The sequence below is a fragment of the Carcharhinus amblyrhynchos genome, chromosome 12 (assembly GCF_965287045.1).
Source record: "Carcharhinus amblyrhynchos chromosome 12, sCarAmb.v2.hapA, whole genome shotgun sequence".
Classification (NCBI taxonomy): Eukaryota; Metazoa; Chordata; class Chondrichthyes; order Carcharhiniformes; family Carcharhinidae; genus Carcharhinus; species Carcharhinus amblyrhynchos.
The window spans coordinates 78,642,096-78,663,566 of NC_137335.1; the positions used below are offsets into that span (position 1 = coordinate 78,642,096).

General features: G+C 39.4%; 1 protein-coding gene across 2 annotated transcripts in view; it reads left to right on the forward strand.

Annotated features, from left to right (window-relative positions):
• Positions 1–21,471, forward strand: part of ttc13 (tetratricopeptide repeat domain 13) — a 55,859-nt gene that overhangs the window by 17,911 nt on the left and 16,477 nt on the right. For both annotated transcript variants that reach the window (XM_080200797.1, XM_080200798.1), the window contains exons 5-16: positions 80–145; positions 1,247–1,339; positions 1,470–1,586; positions 2,678–2,788; positions 3,940–4,022; positions 5,359–5,500; positions 9,502–9,676; positions 11,829–11,985; positions 12,674–12,804; positions 14,881–15,013; positions 16,011–16,103; positions 20,091–20,174. In XM_080200797.1, the coding sequence (XP_080056923.1) occupies positions 80–145; positions 1,247–1,339; positions 1,470–1,586; positions 2,678–2,788; positions 3,940–4,022; positions 5,359–5,500; positions 9,502–9,676; positions 11,829–11,985; positions 12,674–12,804; positions 14,881–15,013; positions 16,011–16,103; positions 20,091–20,174 (1,385 nt within the window). The remainder of the gene's footprint in view (positions 1–79; positions 146–1,246; positions 1,340–1,469; positions 1,587–2,677; positions 2,789–3,939; positions 4,023–5,358; positions 5,501–9,501; positions 9,677–11,828; positions 11,986–12,673; positions 12,805–14,880; positions 15,014–16,010; positions 16,104–20,090; positions 20,175–21,471) is intronic.

A 21,471-nucleotide genomic window follows, 5' to 3' on the forward strand; every position in this document is an offset into this window, starting at 1 on the left:
CTGTTTACAATGAAAATTTGTCTTGAAGTAGCTACATTTCTACTACTTGCCTTTCCTTTGTTCTTATGTCTGGGAGTAGGGAAACCCGGAACTCGTGGGTGCCATCTATGGAAGGGGAATAGCATATGGAAAGAAGGGTTTACAGGTCAGTGGCTCTCCTGTTAGAGTTACAGCTCGAGGTGTGATCCACAAAAGCTTGTGATATTTCTGTGAATTTGTCATCAGCTTTGATTTTTAATTACAGATTTGGAATTATTTTTTGAATATGTTTATCTGCATTGTAAATGTGGTTATAAACAAATGTATATATGCCGATCATTATTTCTTATTAATTGACCACCATCTACCACATTAATCTCAGAAATGCTCATGTAAGCATAAGGAAGGGGGACCAAAAGGAAATGACCCATACATGGGATATATGGCTCGGAAACAGGCAATTCAGCCAACTTGGCCATGCAGGTGTTTATGCTGGATTCTAGCCTACCCTATCTTTGCTTCTCTAAATCTATTATTGTAGCTTTCTCTCTCTCATATGCTTGTTTTGCTTCCCCTTAAATGCATCTGTACGATTTGCTTTAGTTGCACCCTGCGGTTGCGAGGTCTACATCTTATAACTCTTTGGAGAAAGAGCATTATTCTGAATTCCCTATTAGATTTCTTGGTGGCTATCTTATATTGATGGCTTCTGGTTATGCTGTTCCCCACAAGAGGAAGCATTTTTTTTCTCCATATCCATTCTGTCAAAACATTTCTGAATTTTAATCGTCAGCCCTTTTCTTTAAGTGACCCAGCCTGTTGATTCTTTCCTGATATATCTACACATACATTTCTGCTGCCATCCTTGTAAGTCTTCCTTGCACCTTCTCCAGAGGTGGCCAGACTAAGTGTGGTAAAACCAAAGTTTGATATGGGTTTAACATACCTTCCCTACTTTGCAATTCTGTCTCTCTAGAAAGAAAATCTTGAATTTGGTTTGGTTTTTTTTTTATGGCCTTGCTATAACTTTGTGATTGGGTGTATTCATACACAAATCCCTTTATGCCTCTTTGCCATCAAAATTTGCATCATTCAAGCAATAAGTGACTATTCAAGCTATCTCCTTTTCCTACTTAATTTAACCTCCCCTTACTACCATTTATCTTTATTGAATTTACTGGACAGTACTGGTAATGCACCAATTCACGTTTATTTTTATTGAACTTATTGGAGAGTATTGGTTTTCAAAGTGATAATTATGTTTCAGGATATTAAAAATGCTGAACTTGCCCTCTTTGAACTGAACAGAGTTATCACGCTAGAACCAAATGCACCTGAGGTATTTGAGCAGAGAGCAGAGGTAAGATTTGTCTTTATTCAGTGACTTCTTATTTATTTCGGATGACATGAATGTTATTATACATACTATTTAGGAGGGTATACATGCACATTATGATATTGGGTGGTGATTCTGTGTTTTAACTCTACAGATTTTGTCCCCACTTGGCCGAATTAGTGAGGCGTTAAACGATCTTAGCAGGGCCATTCAGTTGCGCCCATCAGCACGCTTGTACAGACATAGAGGCACCCTTTACTTTATATCTGAGGTATGTACATAGGTGATCATGCTTCCTGTATTTATCAACAATTTTTGTATTACACTGTGGTCACAAACTAATCATCCAACCATAAAAATTGAGTTTAAGAAATGTTATAAATATTACTTGTTGCATTGCAAAATTTTAGCGACCAGAAATATAACTGATTTTAAATCCTGTATTGTAGCAGAGAGGGAGCTTGTTGAAATATCTAAAACACTTTAAAAAAATTGAAAAGATAAAATCTGATTACAATTTCAAGGTCTGCAAAGAAAGTTATGACTATAAATGACAGTTAGCAAGACTCACATTAAAGCCAAATTCTTGAGGCAGACAAATTTGTACATACTTGCTCAAATATTACTATATATGAAGATAAGCCCATTTAGTGGATCAGTTGATTGAAGCAGAGAGTTTTTTTCCTAATATATTTTCACACTTTTTCTTCCTTTTTGGGTAGATCAATCATACACAGAAGGGATGCACCCATATTGGTGACAGGTTGAGACTAAATTATCCTTTAGCTGGAATGGCACTAGGGGTGTTACAATTTAATACAGTGCCGTTGGTGAATGGAAAATTGGCCAGAGATGCCACCCTGATTGCTATCCAGCAATTTTGACTAATAGTGCAGGGGTATACATATTCAAGATTCAGTGTTTTTCTGAAGAAATATCCTCCAAACACACTCTTTATGTTGATACATGAAAGAAGGGCAACCAGAAAATACGGAATTGTAACTCAGCAATTCTGAGGAAAGGGAGAGAAGATAAAGGCCTGGTATGTGAGAAGGTGCAGTTATCAAAGCTAAGATATTGGAAGAATTTAAGTTTTTTTATGTAAGTGGACCTCGGGATATTTTTCACTTCCCTCTTTCACCACAGGCACCTGTACTCATTGACGTTCTGACTGATTAGGACCTGTTAATGTGTGACAAAACACAATATCATGCAAACTTTGTTATAAGCAAGATAATAAGTTGGATGTGTTTGCATAATAGAATTGGAAAAATAGTTATTTATGTTAAGTTTTAAAAGTATTCTACTGGTTTCATTTGAAAGTTTTAAGTATGTTAACTTTTGTATCTTTGCATCGTCTAGGATTATGCAGCAGCGCATGAAGACTTCCAGCTGTCCTTAGAAATGAAGAAATATCAGCCAATTGCAATGCTGTACAAAGGGTTAACTTTCTATCACAGAGGTATGCTGAAGGTGAGTGTGTTGTGCAAGAATAAAGATTTTACATCTGATCTGTCCACTTTAGGTGTCTGATAAACCTGGAATTACAGGTACTGTTGAGGAATAAATTTTGGATTAGACTCTTTAGACAGCTGACCAATTATTTGAAGTTAAAATCTATATGTTTGTAGGTAGCAATGTCTTCACAACCTGTATGGCCACATCATAAACTGGAGTGGATTAACTGGTTGCCTCGTTTTCCTTTGGGAGAATGGAGTTGACCTTCTGAGATGCAAGAGTGATGAACATCCATCTGTCGAGGTGTTACCTGTTCTTCCTGAATTTCAGCTCCTGGGTCAATTCACCATCCATGTTGATTTCTCTACCTGTAGTCATCTTAAATCTCCTCTCCCTCAATCTTGGAAGAACTTGTGCTTTAATCTGGGAGTTATAGCTATACAATTTTAACTTCTGAAACTGTTGTCGATGTATTCAGGATTTTGCTGTGAAGCCATTTTCCACAAATTCGACACAGTACACGTACAGCTTCTATAAAACTACCCCACAAATTACTAAAAGAATTATATCTCAATAACCCTTGAGCAATGAAACATTTAGGACCTGGACTTGCAAAGTTCCTTCTTTATTCCATAGCTTCATGGGCCTTTACTAAGAAAGTGATTACACATAGGTATACTTAAGATGGAGCTTCAATGCCTGGTGCAGCATGTGTTGTTGTATTGGACCCTTCCTGGTTGAATTAGCATTAGCTCTTTTCTTTCCTAGAATTGAATCAGACTACCGACTGTATCTGGAGAACATATTAAAGGCAATTCTTAGAGCAATTCTCCAGCAGTGACCTTCAGCTCCATGCCATTCCTATGATTGAGACAGGGAGTTGACATTTAGGATCACAGCTCAAGCTAGCACTTTACTAATTTATGCTACAGTGTGTTGAGGCTCAGTTATTGGGCAACAGTTAAGTGTTGCCTTAGGTATTTTCAAATCCATCCTCTTCTGTTAGTGAATAGTGTAAATTACTTGCAGTTTGTGTTGATCTGCTGGATGGATGTAAATGATGATTTAGAGAAAAATTATGCTGCAAAAATAAACTTTGGCAGATTTATGTTTATTTCATGTGATTACATGGTAAACTGAAGTCTTTTTGTTCTTTTGTCTTGTAGGAAGCAATTGATGCTTTCAAAGAAGCTGTTAAACTCAAAACAGATTTTACAGATGCTTATAGAAGTCTAGGGCAAGCATACAGGTTGGTTTGATTTTGAATTTGGGAAGGGAAGTAATAAATTGTAATTAATTCTGTTTGGTAATAAGTTAGAATAAATATAAAGGCGCCAAACCAGCAACTGAAAATCACTGGTTTTGATCCGCCAGTAGGATTGTAAAAACTAGTTTACTCTCCAGTGACTCTCCCTTGATATCTGTATGTTTTTTACATTCCTGTTTAAACAAAATCAAGAGTTATATTTTTGTACAATTTGGATAAGATCAATTTTGGCTGGACGTATGAAGGAACATACAAATTAGGAGCAGGAGTAGGCATCTCGGCCTGCTTCACCATTCAATAAGACCTTGACTGATCTGATTGTAACCTCAACTCCACATTCCCTTCAGCTCGTTTGTTTACTAGTTCATTTCAGAGGACAGTTAAGAGTTAATCACATTGTTTTGGATCTGGAGTTGCACTTTACAATATTCTGATAATTACATGGTCACCTTTATATCCCAGATTTTTTGATTAACTGAACTTAAATTTCCCAGTTGTCTTCTGAGGTTTGAACTCATGTTACAGTACCTCAGGTTTAACCCTCTCGATTACTACTTCCAGAACATTACCACTTCTACCGTGTCTTTGTAGATTCAGACCCTCTCGTCCACTATTTGAGGGAACATGTCTAGGTGTATATGTGGTTTTTTTTACGTTAATGAACACGTGGAACCTTCAAATGATCAACAATAATAAATTCAGTGGGAGTGACCTCCATAAAAGTAACTATTCTAAGTAGCGATTCCAATTGATGTAAATCCTAAACTCCAAATATGGTATTTTAAGCATTCATCCTCCACCTGGAATCCTCCCTGTGCTTAAATCAAAATTGACAATCTGCTACTCTATCTTGTTCTTTTCCAGAACCTAAAAACTGAATAGTGTTTTTCTCTCAGTTTGTCTGTCTTAAATCTCCTAGGCTTATAGGTCAGAGGTTTGACCTTGCCTAATCACTACTTCCTTAATGACCATGTCTCTCTCAACTTTTTACAGTCACAGGCTTGTGCTCCATGATGAGTCTTGGCTTTTCCTCTTGGTTTCTTAATATTTGGAAAATGTTGACAGCATTGATATGAGTTTACAAATGATTTCTTGCACGTAAGATTAATGAACTAATCAGATGTTAAACAGATGGAAAAAAGGAAATTGAGAAGTGCTGGTCTGTCAGTCAGAAGTACAGAAAGTACACTAGTATTTATTTACAGTGGCAAATTCTTGTCTAAGGTCCTTATAAGCATTTGGATTTATTTTTAAAACCTTGCACCTGTTATTAGTGCTATGCCTATGAGATTTTTTTTAAATTTGCATTTTTCTCTAGAGAGCTGGGTGACTTTGCAGCAGCTATGGAAAGTTTCCAAAAGGCTTTAATATTGAATCAGAACCACATTCAGTCTCTCCAGTTGAGAGGAATGATGCTTTATCATCATGGTAGTCTCCAAGAGGCTTTGAAGGACTTTAAGGTATAGGCTATTTGAAGATATTGCATGTTTTTCAAATAATGTATAAGGTGTTTTAGATTTATTTCTTCTTCTCCTCGGTTTTCCCTGATCCCTGCGCCCCACCATCTTAGCCTGGAGTACTGTGGGCCAGAGGGATCGTAAGGCATCTGGCTTTCTCTCTAAGCTCTTCGTTGCCATGGCTGATATTTACAAAGTGTCTGGGATGACTTTTCCACTATCTGATGTGTTTGTTTTTCTTTTTCTTTCCTTCCTGTGGGTGGGATCTCCGATTGACAGTTCACAACAGTGTAGCCAAGACCGCAATTTCCATGTGAAAAATAAAGGATCCCTCCACACGTTGGCATGAATTGAAATCTTTTCTGATTTTTAAAAAACTTCTTTCCTTCTCAAAGTTACAAACCAATGCGCAGAGTGGACAGGCAAGTCCCTAAACCATCTTCTTGCTTGCTCCAAAAAAGAATTCAGATTCAAACTGAATCCCATTCTTTGTCCCCACAACAGAAATAAACTGGATCCAAGCTGACGAGAACAAGCATTAGACCTGATCCTGGGTTTGATCTTAGTACGCTTGATCTAACCAAAAGGCTAGCCCTGACGAGGCTAAGGTCAAAGTTTACATATAGAATCATAGAATCCCTACAGTACAGAAGGAAGCCTTTCGACCCATTGATTCTGTACCAAACACAATCCCACCCAGGCCCTATTCCTGTAACCCCACACTTTACCCTGCTAATCCCCCTGACAATTTAGTATGGCCAATCAACCTAATCCGCGCACCTTTGGACTGTGGGAGGAAATCAGAGCACCCAGAGGAAACCCATGCGGACACGGGGGGAAAGAGCAAACTCCACTCTGACAGAGACCCAAGGAAATTGAATCCAGGTCCCTGGCCCTATGAGGCAACAGTGCTAACCACTGTGCCACCATGCCATGCCATATTTGGAGTCAGAATAAAAGCTTGAATGCATTTCACCATACTTTTAACAACTGCTCTGGCAATTTGAAAATACTTTTTCTGGATGACATTTTGAAAAATGTAATGCTGTATCTGGCACCAGGTTTACTTTATGATGTTCTAAATGACAGCAGAAGTGCAGGGGATTCGGTGAGGATTTTTTCTTTTAAAAGGGAAAATGTAAATTAGCAAAGTAATGATATCTCAGGCTTCAGATAATGTCAGGCACTGAGCTCAGCTTGTGTTTGTTATTTAATCTCCCACAACATTCCAGTGCAATGCAGAGTTGCCTGTTTGGCAGTTGTGATTTTTTTGTGAGCAGTCTATTTTGGGAATGGAAGTATTTCATTTTATGTTGATTGCCTGTGCTGTTATTTCCCTTGGAGCATGATGTTTTATCATGGATTACAAACATACATGCAAACATATGTACAATTAAGAAGCAGAAGTAGGCTACTCGGCCTTTCAAACTTGCTCTGCCAATCAAAGAGATCATGGCTGAAGCTTATTTATTTGTCACAAGTAGGCTTACACTAACGTTGCAATGAAGTTACTGTGAAAATCCCCTAGTCGCCACACTACGCACCTGTTCAGATACACTGAGGGAGAATTTAGCACGGCCAATGCGCTAACCAGGTTGTGGGAGGAAACTGGAGCATCTGGAGGAAACCAACGCAGACACAGGGAGAATCTGCAAACTCTGCACAGACTGACTCAAACTGGGAATTGAACCTGTGACCCTGGCGCTGAGGCAGCAGTGCTAACCACTGTAACCTCCCCCTGATTCTTGATAAGCTCGCGCCGCTTTCTTATCAAGAATCTATCTACCTCTGTCTTTAAGATATTCAAAGACTCTGCTCCCTTGCCTTTTGAGGAAGAGAATTCCAAAGAATCATGACTCTGAGGAGAAAAAAATTCTCATCTCTCTTCAGTGGGCGACCTTTTATTTTTGAACAGTGACTCCTGGTTCGAGATTCTCCCACCAGGGGAAACAATCTCTCCACATCCATCCTGTCAAGACCTCTCAAGATCTTGTATGATTCAATCAAATGTCTCTTACTCTTCTAAACTCCAGTTGTTACAAGCCCAGCCTGTCTGACCTTTCCTCATAAGACAACTTGCCCATTCCTGGTATTAGTCTAATAAACCTTCTCTGAACTGCTTCAAGTGCATTTACATCTTTCCTGAAATAAGGAGACCCAATACTGTACACAGTACTCCAGATGTGGCCTCATCAATGTCCTGTTTGACTGAAGCATAATTTCTCTACTTGTATATTCAAAATTGATGTCAACATAAGGCTATTAATAGGCATAATGCATGATGCTTTTTTAGGGTCTAGGTTCTTCGGTACATGCGAAAGGCACTAAATCTCCATTTGTTATCTATATGTTGGAAAATGAAAACCCGCTTTCGTATTTAAAGATGAAATAAAAACATGTTGTCTATCTTGAATTGTGATTGACAATGCATTTAAAGCTTGGTGTTAAACACAAAGTCTATATGTATCTCACCAACAGGAAAAATGGTCACTTCCTCCCTCATTCAACTATCAGTGTTGTCTGAGTATCAATGTGGTTTTAGCCTCCACAATAGTCCAGCTGGTGAAATTGTGAGTGCACAACCCCCTACAAACCACTGCACAGTAGTTTGTCCCCTGAATTGTTTGTGTGATGCTTAGCAGTGCACCCTGATGCTTTCTGTGCTGTACCCTCAACTCTCTTAATCATTGTATCAGCCCTTGTGTTTCTCATTTCCAGTCTCATTAATCATCTTCATATCCATTCTTCTGTAAAGCCAGAGCATCTAATTTCCATTGTCGGCACCTCACATGTCTATTTCTGTTTTCAGCTGCTTGCTTGCAAATTTCAGCTTTCTTTGCATCACTTGATCTGTGCACCTAACAAAAACCATCAGTTCCACCGTGTGCATGCCGTTTATCAAATCTTATCAACTCACAGTACCAGGTTGAAGCACAGGCAAAGTGCCTGCTTGCCCAAGATCTTCTCTGATTTTCTAATGTCTTATGAAGAAAGAAATTGAAGAACATAAGATCTCTCTTCTGTTCTTCCAAGCTTTTCTAACCTGCTACTCCTCCTTCACAATCTCAGTCACTGCTCTTCTTTGTTGATTAACATTTTTATCTTCACTTTCTGCTACATTCCACCTTCTGCACCTAATGATTGTAACAGGTTGTGCTCCAAAGTAGCCACACTCTGCCTATAGATCCAGACTGTCAGGTTTGCTCAAGTTGGTAGCACATCCTCACCTCCTCCTGTCCCTGCTTCTTCTTCCTGCCCATCACCAAAACAGGAACCGAAATTGATCCAATGGCTAAAGCTGGCTCCTTGATATATTTTTCCACACTTTTCCTGACTATGTCACTCCATCCATGCAGTTTGTTAGTAGTCTATTTTGTCTACCTTCAGAGATTTCACCTATTTATACCAGCTACATTGGTTTTTAGTTTGCTGCACCAATTCATATCTACTATTGTCTTCTGCTTATTGTCAGTCTATAAATAGCTTTCACCCTTTCAATTGCTTAAGTTGCTTCAAAGAATTTTGCATGGTCAAGTGGAACTGCATCCAGTGACCTTCGGAACAACACTTGTATTTCTTCACTAATGTATGCTCTACCAGCCCCACAAAATATGAGTGTAGTATATTTAGGTGCCTATCCATCCCCTTAAACCATTTCCAGCACTATCTTATCCTATAGTCATGTCGAAAAGCCACATTAAGTTAACTGAAGCACAACATTGTGGGGGTTACTGTCACCTTACAACTTGAACTTGGCATGTTTTTCAATCATCTTTCTTGGTAACAAACTTTCATTGGTTTGAATGTTATCCTTGCACGCTTTACCATTCTGAAATTTTCTCAATACTGCTACTGCCAATTTTTTTGTGCAAGTACAGTGAAGGAGTTATGGATCAGTTTAATATTGTTTAAGTACCTATTTCTACAAATACTGCCACAGAATTTATGAAGCTTAAGAAATTAACTCAGCAAATATGTTTGGTTCCTTTTTTTAAAAAATGTAGGGATGCCTGCAGTTGGAACCATACAATGAGGTTTGCCAGTACATGAGAGGCCTGGGCCATGTTGCTATGGGTCAGTTTTATGAGGGAATTAAAGCTCAGACTAAAGTGATGTTAAATGACCCACTTCCAGGTCAGAAAGCCAGTTCGGAATATCTCAAAGTGAAATACCTCAGAGGTGAGTCTATATAATACTTTAATTTTGATACCTCTGATGCAAAGGTGTATATACTTAGGAAAAAAAAATTCTGGATATTTTGATGGTTTTTTTCCCAGCATATTGGAATACTGTGCAGACATTGTATTCTGTAATCTTACTGCATTAATCAACTTAATTAATCATGGGCAAGCGACAGCCTAGTGGTATTATTGCTGGGCTATTAGTCCAGAAACTCAGCTAATGTTCTAGGCACCCAGGTTCGAATCCCGCCACAGCAGATGGTAGAATTTAAATTCAGTATAAAATACCTGAATTAAGAATCTACTGATGATCATGAAACCATTGTTGATTGTCAGAAAAACCCACCTGATTCACCAATATCCTTTAGGGTAGGAAATCTGCCATTTTATCTAGTCTGGCCTACATGTGATTCCAGAGCCACAGCGGTGTGGTTGACTCTCAACTGCCCTCTGAACAAGGGCAATTAGGGGTGGGTAATAAATGCCAACCAGCCAGCAACGCCCATGTCCCGCAAATTAATTTTTAAAAAACTAGTCCATTGTATCCATTGGGATTTATTGTGATAACTCAATATCATTTGCTTATTCTATTGTTCTTATGAAATTTATTACAACGTAAAACTAAAGCTATTTGTGCTTTAATAGCAGTACTTCCATCCTTGAGTAATTCTGTGAAATTTTTACAAACCTCTTCGGTCCTTTCTTATCTGCGTGAAAACTCCCTGATCGATGAAGGAAATAGGGAATAAGATGAAGCAGGAAAAGGGGGCATATAGCTGGTTGATAATGGAGTGAAGAGTGGGTTAAATATGGAAAGTTCTGTCAGTTACCTTCCTGTAATTTCCCCCTAGTGGCCATCATTTGTATATAAATGTTGGTACATGTAATTTCAGTCATTGGAACTAGGAGCCCTGTTGGATTTTTTTTCTTCTTAGCCTAGTGTACGGATGTTATATATATAATGTTCCCATCAGAAACCCCACTCAAAATTGGGACATTTCTGATCTATGTAACTTACTGCACAATTCGGGTAGTGACCATTTGTTGCTTCTTGACATTTTTTCTTTACTCGTTTGTGGAATATGGGCTTTGCTGGTTGTCTGAGGGCAGTTTGGAGTCAACCACATTGCTGTGGTTCTGGAGTCACGTGTTTTAAGACTTGATTACCTATAAAGACTCGCATTCCAACCATTATTTTGTAAATTGAGTTTGTATCTTTATATGTCCTGTTTGTGAACTGAAATCCCACTCACCTGATGAAGGTGCAGTTCTCTGAAAGCTAATGCTTTTGCTACCAAATAAACCTGTTGGACTTTAACCTGGTGTTGTGAGACTTCTTACTGTGTTTACCCCAGTCCAACGCTGGCATTCCACATCATCACCAGATAAGGATGGCAGATTTCCTTCCCTAAAGGACATTTGTGAACCAGATGGGTTTTTCTGACAATCAACAATCCTTTCATGGTTATCAGTAGATTCTTAATTCCAGATTTTTTTTGTTGAATTCAAATTCCACTATCTTCCATGGTGGGTTCGAACCTGGGTCCCCAGAACATTAACTGAGTTTCTGGATTAATAGTCTAGCGATAATACCACAAGGCCATCGCCTGCCTCAAATAATAACTGGTATTGTTTCTCCTAATTATACATTGTCCCTTTTATGCTTCACATGTTCCCAGCACTAGAAAGAGGGCTGGTAAGCTTCTGCTAATTCCATGATCAATGCAAGCATATACAACAATATTGTTTGTCTGATTTTTCTTTTCTCCCCAATCTACCTTTTATGGTGAGCACCTTGCCTGTCCTTGAGATTTGTGCACAGCAACTCACTGTGTGCGCAAACCTACTTATTCATAGAATTATAGACTAGCACAGCAGAGAAGGTAGCTATTCAGCCCCTTATAGTTTATTGGCACTGTAATGTGTGCCATTAAAGCTACCACCACATTGGTGCTCCTCATTGTAGGTGAAATTATTATAGAGGGTGCCAACTCAAAAGTTTCAGCAAAGCCTGTTGCGACATTTAGTAATCAGTAATGCATCAATTAATGATTTACGTGGACTGGAATTTTGTGGTAAATCTGAACGTGTCTTGAATTAGCGTGTATGCTTTATAAATACTTTGCACATTATTGCTTAATCCTTTGTAGAATATTCACGTTACTTGCATGCACACCTCGATCTGCCAGTGACGGAGTACAATATAGACCTTGATCTTCCTGGAAATTTCAAGGATCACTGGGCCAAAAACCTTCCCTTCCTTATAGAAGACTACGAAGAACAACCAGGATTGCAGCCTCACATAAAGTGAGTTTGATTTTAAAAATGAAATTCCTACTGTGTATTGTCAAGCTGTTGGTTCTTTACCGCTTCCTCAGTCAGACTTTTTAATGTGTGTGTGTAATGTTTAAGCATAGAGCTGCTACTAGTGGTGAATAGGGGCACCAATTGCAAGAGACTGAAAGAAATGAATAAACTGTCTCCTAGAAGAATTGGATGAAATTTTCAGAGCACCATCAAAGGATATTAAAGAAATCAAGATACAGTGATTTGGTATTTTCATCGGAGGCTGTGAGCACTGAGGCAGTCAACTTAAAGGAAGATGATGTAGACTGGAGGGATTGAATGCAGCCTATGTGGAATAGGATTTTTGGCACTTCCCGTGATTGCTCAATGAAGTTAGCTAGTGCTGACTGAGGTTTTGCCAATCCGGAGATCCCAGGTTCCAACTGTGCTAAGTAAATACACAAATGGTGTCAGCATTCCTGACTTAGAAAGGAAATACTGAGAAAAGATTCTCTTCCAAATGTGGGAGCTTCAGAAAAGTTGTCAATATCTTGAGGTGACTGGGGGGAGTCACTTGGTTATGAGAAAAGAAAGAAAATGTGGCTCTTTGGATCATATTCTCAAAATTTTATCTATTTTAAATATTATCTTACCTATCTACTCCCTGTATATGCTGTGCTTGATTGCAAACATTTTTTTTAAATCACAGGGACGTTCTACCTCAGAAGTTTGAAAGCTATAGTGTAGAGGTCCAAGAGCTAATATGCGCTGCAGATCGCTTGGGATCTCTTATGCAATATGACACACCTGGCTTTCTTCCAAACAAAAGAATACATCGAGGTAAGATGCTCAAGCTGAGGCAGTCAGAATATTCTGATGTGTACTTTTAGCCACGGAGGACCCTGCTTGATTACATTTGTGTCGGCTCTTGCCCTTGGAACATTCTGTGCCCCTTTTAACAACAAAAGCAATAGAAGCAGGAGCACGCCACATGGCATTTTCAGCTTGCTGCATTAATGCAGAAGATCATAACTGATCGTCCGCCACTTTCTCACATTATCTCCATATCCCTCAATTTCCTTAGTTACCAAAATCTTTTGTGTATGATTCATTGACTGAGCTCCAACAGCTACCTGGAGTACAGAATTCCAAAGATTCTTAATTCAGTAAAGGAACTTCTCTTCATCCCAGTCTTTGTTGCTGCAGTCAACTGCATAAAGCCAAGATGTAGTTTTTAAACTCTGTGGGTGGAGTGGGGTGTACCACTATTGAGTTTCAATGAGAGAAATGGCTCACTATCCCATCTTTTCTTTCATTGGAATGCTCTTGCTGGCAGTCAGGTTGATGAGCAATGAACTGTGAGTGTTTATGGGCATTTATTACCATCTAACTTGAGTAAACAGCTGCATGTAGTAATGACTGCTAAAGTCATGTGTTCATTTTAAACATCTCCTACAATATGTAAGTTGATGGACGTGCAGCAAATCCAGTTTCTTTTTTATGTTTGCTAGCTGAGGCATGGCTTTAGGAGGCTGAGCTGCCTCGCATCTGAATCCTTGCAACCCCAACCCATGCTGAGATGGTTACATGAGTTATTGAAAAGAGCTTGCCTTGAAGGAAAGACCAGCCATCTAATGGGATTCTACTCCAGATTTCATATCGGGTTTGCTCATCCCTACGCTAACTCTCTCATGATGTTATTGGTGTTCATGTTAAAGGTAGTGCCCACTAAGGTGTGGTTTAACTGCTTCTCGAGGCCATTCCAGCAGAGGACCTCGTTGCTGAGGTGACTCAGGCCATGGACTTTACACCTCAACTTCTGATTCCCCTCCCCCCAGCTTCAGCACTAATCCCCTCAATAAGAGGAACATTTACTGAAATGTTTGCTGTGTATAGGAGTAGTTAATGTCTCACGGTTTTAAGTAAGCGGTTTTCAGTACCTAAAATCACAGTTCACTAATGAACAACGGCACCCTCTGCAGTTTGAGAACGGAATATTTTGTTATGCCAAATTTTCTTGAAGATTCTGTTTAGTTCTAACCATTCATTCTTGCAGTAACATTCTACTGGGACAATATACTTTTTGTTGAATCCTTGTCTTTAAGACCTGTTTTAAGTTCTGGTGACAATCATGAATTATGTAAAAGAAAAAAAAAAGCTTTTTTGTGAATGTCATTCTTTTTTAGTAAAATATATATTTTCTCTTCATTTAATTGGATTTCAATCTCGAATCATAGAACGCCTACAGTGTAGAAGGAGGCCATTTGGCCCGTCAAGCCTGCGCTGACAACAGTCCCATCCAGCCCTATCCCCATTATCTTATGTATTTGTCCTGCTAATCGGCCTACAATTTAACATGGCTAATCGACCTAATAAACTTTGGAGTTTAGGAGGAAACTGGAATCCCATGCAAACACAGGGAAAATTATGCAAACTCCTCATAGTCACCCGAGGCCAGAGTTGAACCCGGGTCCCTGGCGCGTGAAGCAATAGTGCTAACCACTGTGCCATCGTGCCACCCTTTGATTGGCTTTCTTATCAAAGGTCTGGCATTGGCTGTTTTGAATTTTAGTTTTGTGTGGTTAATAATTCTGTGTTAAACGGTGGTAGAAAAAATGTACACCTTCTGGTTTACAGCAAGATACTCTTCTAAATAGTTCTTTACTGTGAACTTATGCCTTCTGAGTGCTCTATTGAATATTATAAGATGACAGCAGAAGTTTTTACTGTTGTATCTTCACAAGACTGTGAAGAAAATTTCTTGCTGAACATTATCTGAATATAGTGTGCAATGCACGGTAGACTCTGATATGGAACCAAGAAACAAAATACACAATCCAATTTAAAAAGAAAAGTTGTACATTTTTATCCTGAACGTGTTTTGTTTTAATTTACATCTATTTTGTTTCTCTGCAGCGATGGGGCTTGCAACATTAGAAATTATGCAGGTTGTGCAACGAGCGTGGTCAAATTCAAAAATTCGTGTGAATGGCAAAACCAGATTGATGCAGTGGAAGGACATGTTTGATATTGCTGTGAAATGGAGGAGGTAATGGCAGACTGAGATGGTAGGATTCAAACTGAGAAGGGAGTTGTACCTTTGTAATCTTTCCAGCACAATGTACATTGGTACTTTCAGTGTCCATAAAAATACATAGTTGTGACTAAACAATTATAGCCGTAAACCATGTTAAAATTTGAAGATAAAAGTAACAGCTGAATCTGGTTGCTGTTGTTGGGATATTGGCCAACTTTGGTATGAAATGTCCAGTCTATAATACAAATTCTCTTGTTGATATTGTCATCGTTCTACACATTTTGTTTGACAATATTAAAATGCCCTTGATTTAAGGAGTCCTATTTTGTAGCTTTTTATTTTGTGCCTCGTGAAGATGGATTGCAATGAGCTGAGCATTTGGATTTTACGTTGGCTGTAAGTGCATCTTTGGAGGTTTTGAAATTTAACGTTCTTGTCAAATCCGAGTGCAAATTCAACCTGACCAGTTGTTGCAATCTTGATGTTGCTTAAATGCAATCTATGCCTGATTTTCACTGAAAGTGTACCTGGCTCATGCTCTGAATCCTCTAATCCCTTGCTGTCTTGTTGACTCTCAGTTGGATGGTACTTTTGTACTTTTAAGAAGCATAACTGCCTTTGGCCTATGTTGCTGCTCAGTAAGAAGTCTCACAACACCAGGTTAAAGTCCAACAGGTTTATATGGTGTCACAAGCTTTCAGAGCGCTGCTCCTTCATCAGGTGAGTCACTCACCTGAGGAAGGAGCAGCACTCCGAAAGCCCATGATCCCATAGAAACTTGTTGGACTTTAACCTGGTGTTGTGAGACTTCTTACTGTGCCCATCCCAGTCCAACGCCGGCATCTCCACATCGTTGTTGCTGCTGCCACAGAAAACATTGGCTCACTAGGCATTTAATGTCACAATAAAAAGCTCGTGCTAAACTGACGATACTGATAAGCAGTTGATTCCGGATCATTTGGGTTTACTGCATATGTTAATTCAGCCTTTCTTTGCATTTCGACCATAGGATTGCAGATCCTGATCAACCAGTACTATGGTTAGACCAGATGCCAGCTCAGAGTCTGAGCAGGGGTTTCAATAATCATATAAATCTCATCAGGTATGTGTTCATTTTACTAAACCAGTGAAATTGATTGTTTAAAATCATGGAAATTTTACACTCTGTTTTTGACCATTGTTCATTTATTTTGTTTTCTGTAATTTTCTTCTGGTTTTATTTTCCTCATGAAAATTGATTTTCTCATCCCCAAGGCAACATAATGTGAATAAACGGCATGGGAATTTAAAGCAAAGACCACTTTGTTACAAGTAAAAATATTTCTTCATAGAGGCTATAAAGAAAGAACTTGTGATTTTATAGTGCCATTCATGACTTCAAGGTATCCCAAAGCGCTTCACAGCCAATAAAGTACTTTTGAAATTGTTGTAATGTTGGGAAACGTGGCTGTAAATATGAGCATAGCCAGCTCCACAAACTAACAAAATAAGTGACCAGACTTGTAGTGATATAGAGTAAAGATAAATGTTGGCCAGAACATTAAGGAGAACTTTATGCAGTTTGAGTAATGCCATGGGAATGTTTATGTTCTCCTGATAAACTCAAGTCCCACCTGACTAATGTCCCATCTGACAGGTGGCTCCTCCAACACTTGAAGACATTCTGGCTCGAATGAGAGTGCTAGCATTAAACCAAGACTGATACTTAGCTTACACCATTGCAATGCAGAACATAGCTTTGCTTCTGTGACAATTAACTTGATGAATTAGCATATTGAGAATGGGGAAGATTAGAAGTGCTTATTGTCAGTGTGCAGTGATGCTAATTGTCAAAATTTTTCAAAGTCCTTTCTTTGTTGGTCCAAAAAATAGACTAACTTGTGACATGTTTGTGTTCTGTTCCAAGGCTGTCTTAATATATTAATCTTTCATATTTATGTTGGAGTGAGTGGAGGAAAGAGGGAAGCTGGATATAGAAATACTGCTGTTGTCCTTGGAGCTGTCTGTTGCTACAGGGTTCAGTAAAACAGAGTCTCCTGACTTTGGCATATGGACCATATATATACCCCATAATGACCCTTGAAGCCCAGTCAACTCATTCCCACATGTGTTTATGTTTCTTGTTCGCTAGTTTGTTTAAATAATGTGAGCCTGAAGGTTCGGAAATGGCTGGATGGCAACAATTTCTAAAGCCAGGACATCACAATCTATCAGTATCACTAACCACAAATATGTGCATATGAATGGGAATACTGATTTAAACTTTATACAGTCCCCAAAAAGAAGGAGGCACGTGAAATGTATAGGCAGCTGGGATCAAGTGAATTCCTTGAAGAGTATAGGGGTTGTAGGAATAGAGTTAGAGTTAAGAGAGAAATCATGAAGGCAAAAGGGGGACACAAGATTGTTTTGGCTGATATGGCAAAGAAGAATTCAAAGAGCTTCTACAAATACATGAAGACCAAAAGAGTAACCAGGGTAAGAATAGGGCCTCTTAACAGTCAACAAGGTAATTTTATGTGCGGATCCACAAGAGATGGGTGAGATCCTAAATGAATATTTCTCATCAGTATTTTCTGTTGAGAAAAGCATGGATGTTAGGGAACTTGGGGAAATAAATAGTGATGTCTTAAGGAGTGTACATATTATAGAAAAGGAGATGCAGGAAATCTTAAAGTGCATCAAGGTAGATAAATCCCCAGGACCTGATGAAGTGTATCCCAGGACATTGTGAGAGGCCAGGGAGGAAATTGTGGGTCCCTTAGCAGAGATACTTGAATCATCAATAGTCACAGGTGAGGTGCCTGAAGATTGGAGAGTGGAGATGTTGTGACTTTGTTTAAAAATGTTGTAGGGAAAAGCCTGGAAAATACAGGCCAATGAGCCTCATATCTGTGGTGGGTAAGTTGTTGGAAGGTATTTTGAGAGACAGGATCTACAGGCATATAGAGACACAAGGACTGATTAGGGACAGTCAGCATGGTTTTGTGAGTGGAAAATCATGTCTCACAAATTTAATTGACTTTTTTGAAGGGGTAACCAAGAAGTTAGATGAGGGCAGTGCAGTTGATGTTGTTTACATGGACTTCAGCAAGCTCTTTGACAAGGTGCCATGTGGTAGGTTATTGCATTAGGTTAAACCTCACGGGATCCAGGGTGAATTAGCAAAATTGGCTGGATGACAGAAGCCAGAGGATGGTTGTAGAGGGTTGTTTTTCAAATTGGAGAACTGACCAGCGATGTGCTTCAGGGATCGGTGCTGGGTCCATTGTTACTTGTCACTTACATTAAATGATTTGGATGAGAATATAGGGAGGCTTGGTTAGTAAGTTTGCAGATGATATCAAGATTGGTGGAATAGTGGACAGTGAAGAAGGTTATCTCGATTGCAACGGGATCTTGATCAGTTGGGCCAGTGAGCTGATGAATGGCAGATGGAGTTTAATTCAGATAAATGCGAAGTGATGTATTTTGGTAGATTGAACCAGGGCAGGACTTACTCAGTTAATGGTGGGGCGTTAGGGAGAGTTACAGAACAGAGATCTAGGAGTACAGGTTCATAACTCCTTGAAGGTGGAGTCACAGGTGGACAAAGTGGTGAAGAAGGCATTCAGTATGCTTGGTTTCACAGGTCAGAACATTGAATACAGGAGTTGGGACATCTTGTTGAAGTTGTACAAGACATTGGTAAGGCCACACTTGGAATACTGTGTACAGATCTGGTCACCACATTATAGAAAGGATATTATTAAACTAGAAAGAGTGCAGAAGAGATTTACTAGGATGCTACTGGGACTTGATGGTTCGAGTTATAAAGAGAGGCTGGATAAACTGGGGCATTTTTCTCTGGAGTATAGGAGGCTGAGGGGTGATCTTATAGAGGTCTATAAAATAATGAGGGGCACAGATCAACTACATAGTCAATACCTTTTCCCAAAGGTCAGGGAGTTTAAAATTAGAGGGCATAGGTTTAAGGTGAGAGGGGAGAGATACAAAAGTGTCCAGAGGGGCAATTTTTTCACACAGAAGGTGGTGAGTGTCTGGAGCAAACTGCCAGATATAGTAGTAGAGGCGGGTACAATTTTCTCTATTAAAAATTGTTTAGACAGTTACATGGATAAGATGGGTATAGGGGGATATGGGCCAAATGCAGGCAACTGGGACCAGCTAAAGGGTTTAATAAGAAGGGGGCAGCATGGACAAGTTGGGCTGAAGAGTTTTCCATGCTATAAACCTCTATCACTCTGTGACTATGTACTTAGGTAGCTCATAAACCTAGTATACAAAACTTGGTCTGTATTAATCAGCTTGCACCGTTGAATGATGGAACACAATTGTGCTCCTGTGGTACTCAGATTGGTGAGTCCCAGAGCTGGCATGTTTGTGAATGAGAGCAAGTGAGTGTGAGGAAAACAGGTAAAATTTAAGATAAGTACACTACTCGTAAACAATAAGAACATAAGAAATAGGAGCAGGAGTAGGCCATCTAGCCCTTCAAGCCTGCCCCGCCTTTCAATAAGATCATGGCTGATCTGTCGAGGCTCAGTTCCACCTTCCCGCCCTCTCCCCATAACCCTTAATCCCCTCTCTTATCAAAAACCCATCAACCCGCGTCTTAAAAATATTTAGCGAGGCAGCCTCCACCACTTCAACGGGCAGAGAATTCCAGAGATTCACCACCCTTTGAGTGAAGAAGTTCCTCCTCAACTCCGTTCTAAACCGCCCCCCCTTTATCTTGAGGCTGTGCCCCCTAGTCCTACTGTCTTTTTTGAGCGGGAAGAGTCTCTCCACCTCTATCCTATCCATCCCATTCATCATCTTATACGTCTCAATGAGATTTCCCCTCATTCTTCTAAACTCTAACGAGTACAAGCCTAGTTTATTCAATCTAAAATCTGAGAGCAGTTCTTCCAGCCATCTCTGCTTATTTCCTGGTAAATGGGAACCTCTAAATCCTCTTAATATGAGGGTTCTCTGCGCTTGTCAATTGATTTCACACAACTTCAGTTGAAGTATTTAACGTTTTTGTGCTCTGTAGATTGTGCAGCATTTATACTGGCAGTAACTAATTGTGTTCTTTCTTCCTTAGGGGTCAAATCATTAATATGCGGTACCTGGCATATTTCGACAAAATACTCAATTTTATAAAAGACAGAATTCTAGTCTATCATGGGTAATTCATTTTTCCTTTATTTTACTGGGCCAGTTCAAAAATTGTAGGCTAACCTTTCATGTTGTGTTATCCTATTATCAAAGAAAAGACTTGGAAAAGCATTTCCAAAATATTGGCTATAGAGATCTGTAACTACAGTGGATGCTTTTGATTTACAGTAGAGTAAATACAAAGGCAGCTCTGTTGGGTGCTTTGGCTTATTTTTAACTGGTTCTGTAAGTGTGGTAGAGTTATTGAGATGTTATGATTCCTGTAAAGACAGAACTTTTAACAGGAGATTCAGTGACCAACTGAAAGGGTCACATGGCAAGATTTCAAGTTTTTAAGACATTTAACTAACAAAGTAAACACAACATCAACACTATTTGCTAGGCAACTGACACTTTAAACTGCAGTAAGGTATCCTTCATTTAATTTCTTAACACAACCAAGAACCCCATGCCGCAGTTGGACCTCACTACCCATTCTCCACAGCACTGCAGGTTTTGCAGGAGCTCCTCCAGTACCACTCGCAGCTTCCCACGGGTTTGTTTTTCCCCATTTCAACAAGTTGTAAAACTTGAGTGACTGTCATGAGGTGCTAACTTCAGCTTATGCAGAAGGCCTGAACTGAATACAAGCAGTAAGGCCCACTCCCATTACGAATACCAACAGCAAAACCCACTCCCCCTTGCTGGAAACACCAGGACAAATTTTCTGGTTTCATTAAATTGCTACTGAATGCGTTTCTTTTGCCCAAGACCATCTTTCTTTCCTCATTTCCATTTGGTAACCTTGAGATCTTGCAGCCTTCTTCTCCCTGCTGATCACAGCAGCTGCAGCCTTTGTCTCTCTTTCTCCCTCTCTCTCAGACTTGGTGACTGAAAATCTATCCAGTTAGTCCAGCTGTTCTTACCTTTGTTGTCAGGCGTGAGCATTTAACACTTTGCTCCCACTAAGTCTGACCCCAGATCTCCATTTTCCTATGGTAACCAAGCTTGTCAGACAGAACGTGCAGCAGCTCACGTTCGACCATCTTCACTATTCCATTTTTGCCTAGAATTAGAGAAATGATCTTATAAACCTTACAGTCATAACACAAGCTTCCTGTAAGTAAAGGCATAGTTTCCTTGTGCAGCAGAAGAGAGGCTTTTTATGTATTATTGATCGACAGTTCATTGCCTGAGGAACCTGGTGGAGCTTCCTTCCTCGAGTGTTTGACCAGCCTGTATCTTTTAAATAAAACTATTTAATACAGTAAAGGTCTCTTAATTTTGGATCTGACTAATTGATATACCAGTGTTTGGGAAGCGATGTG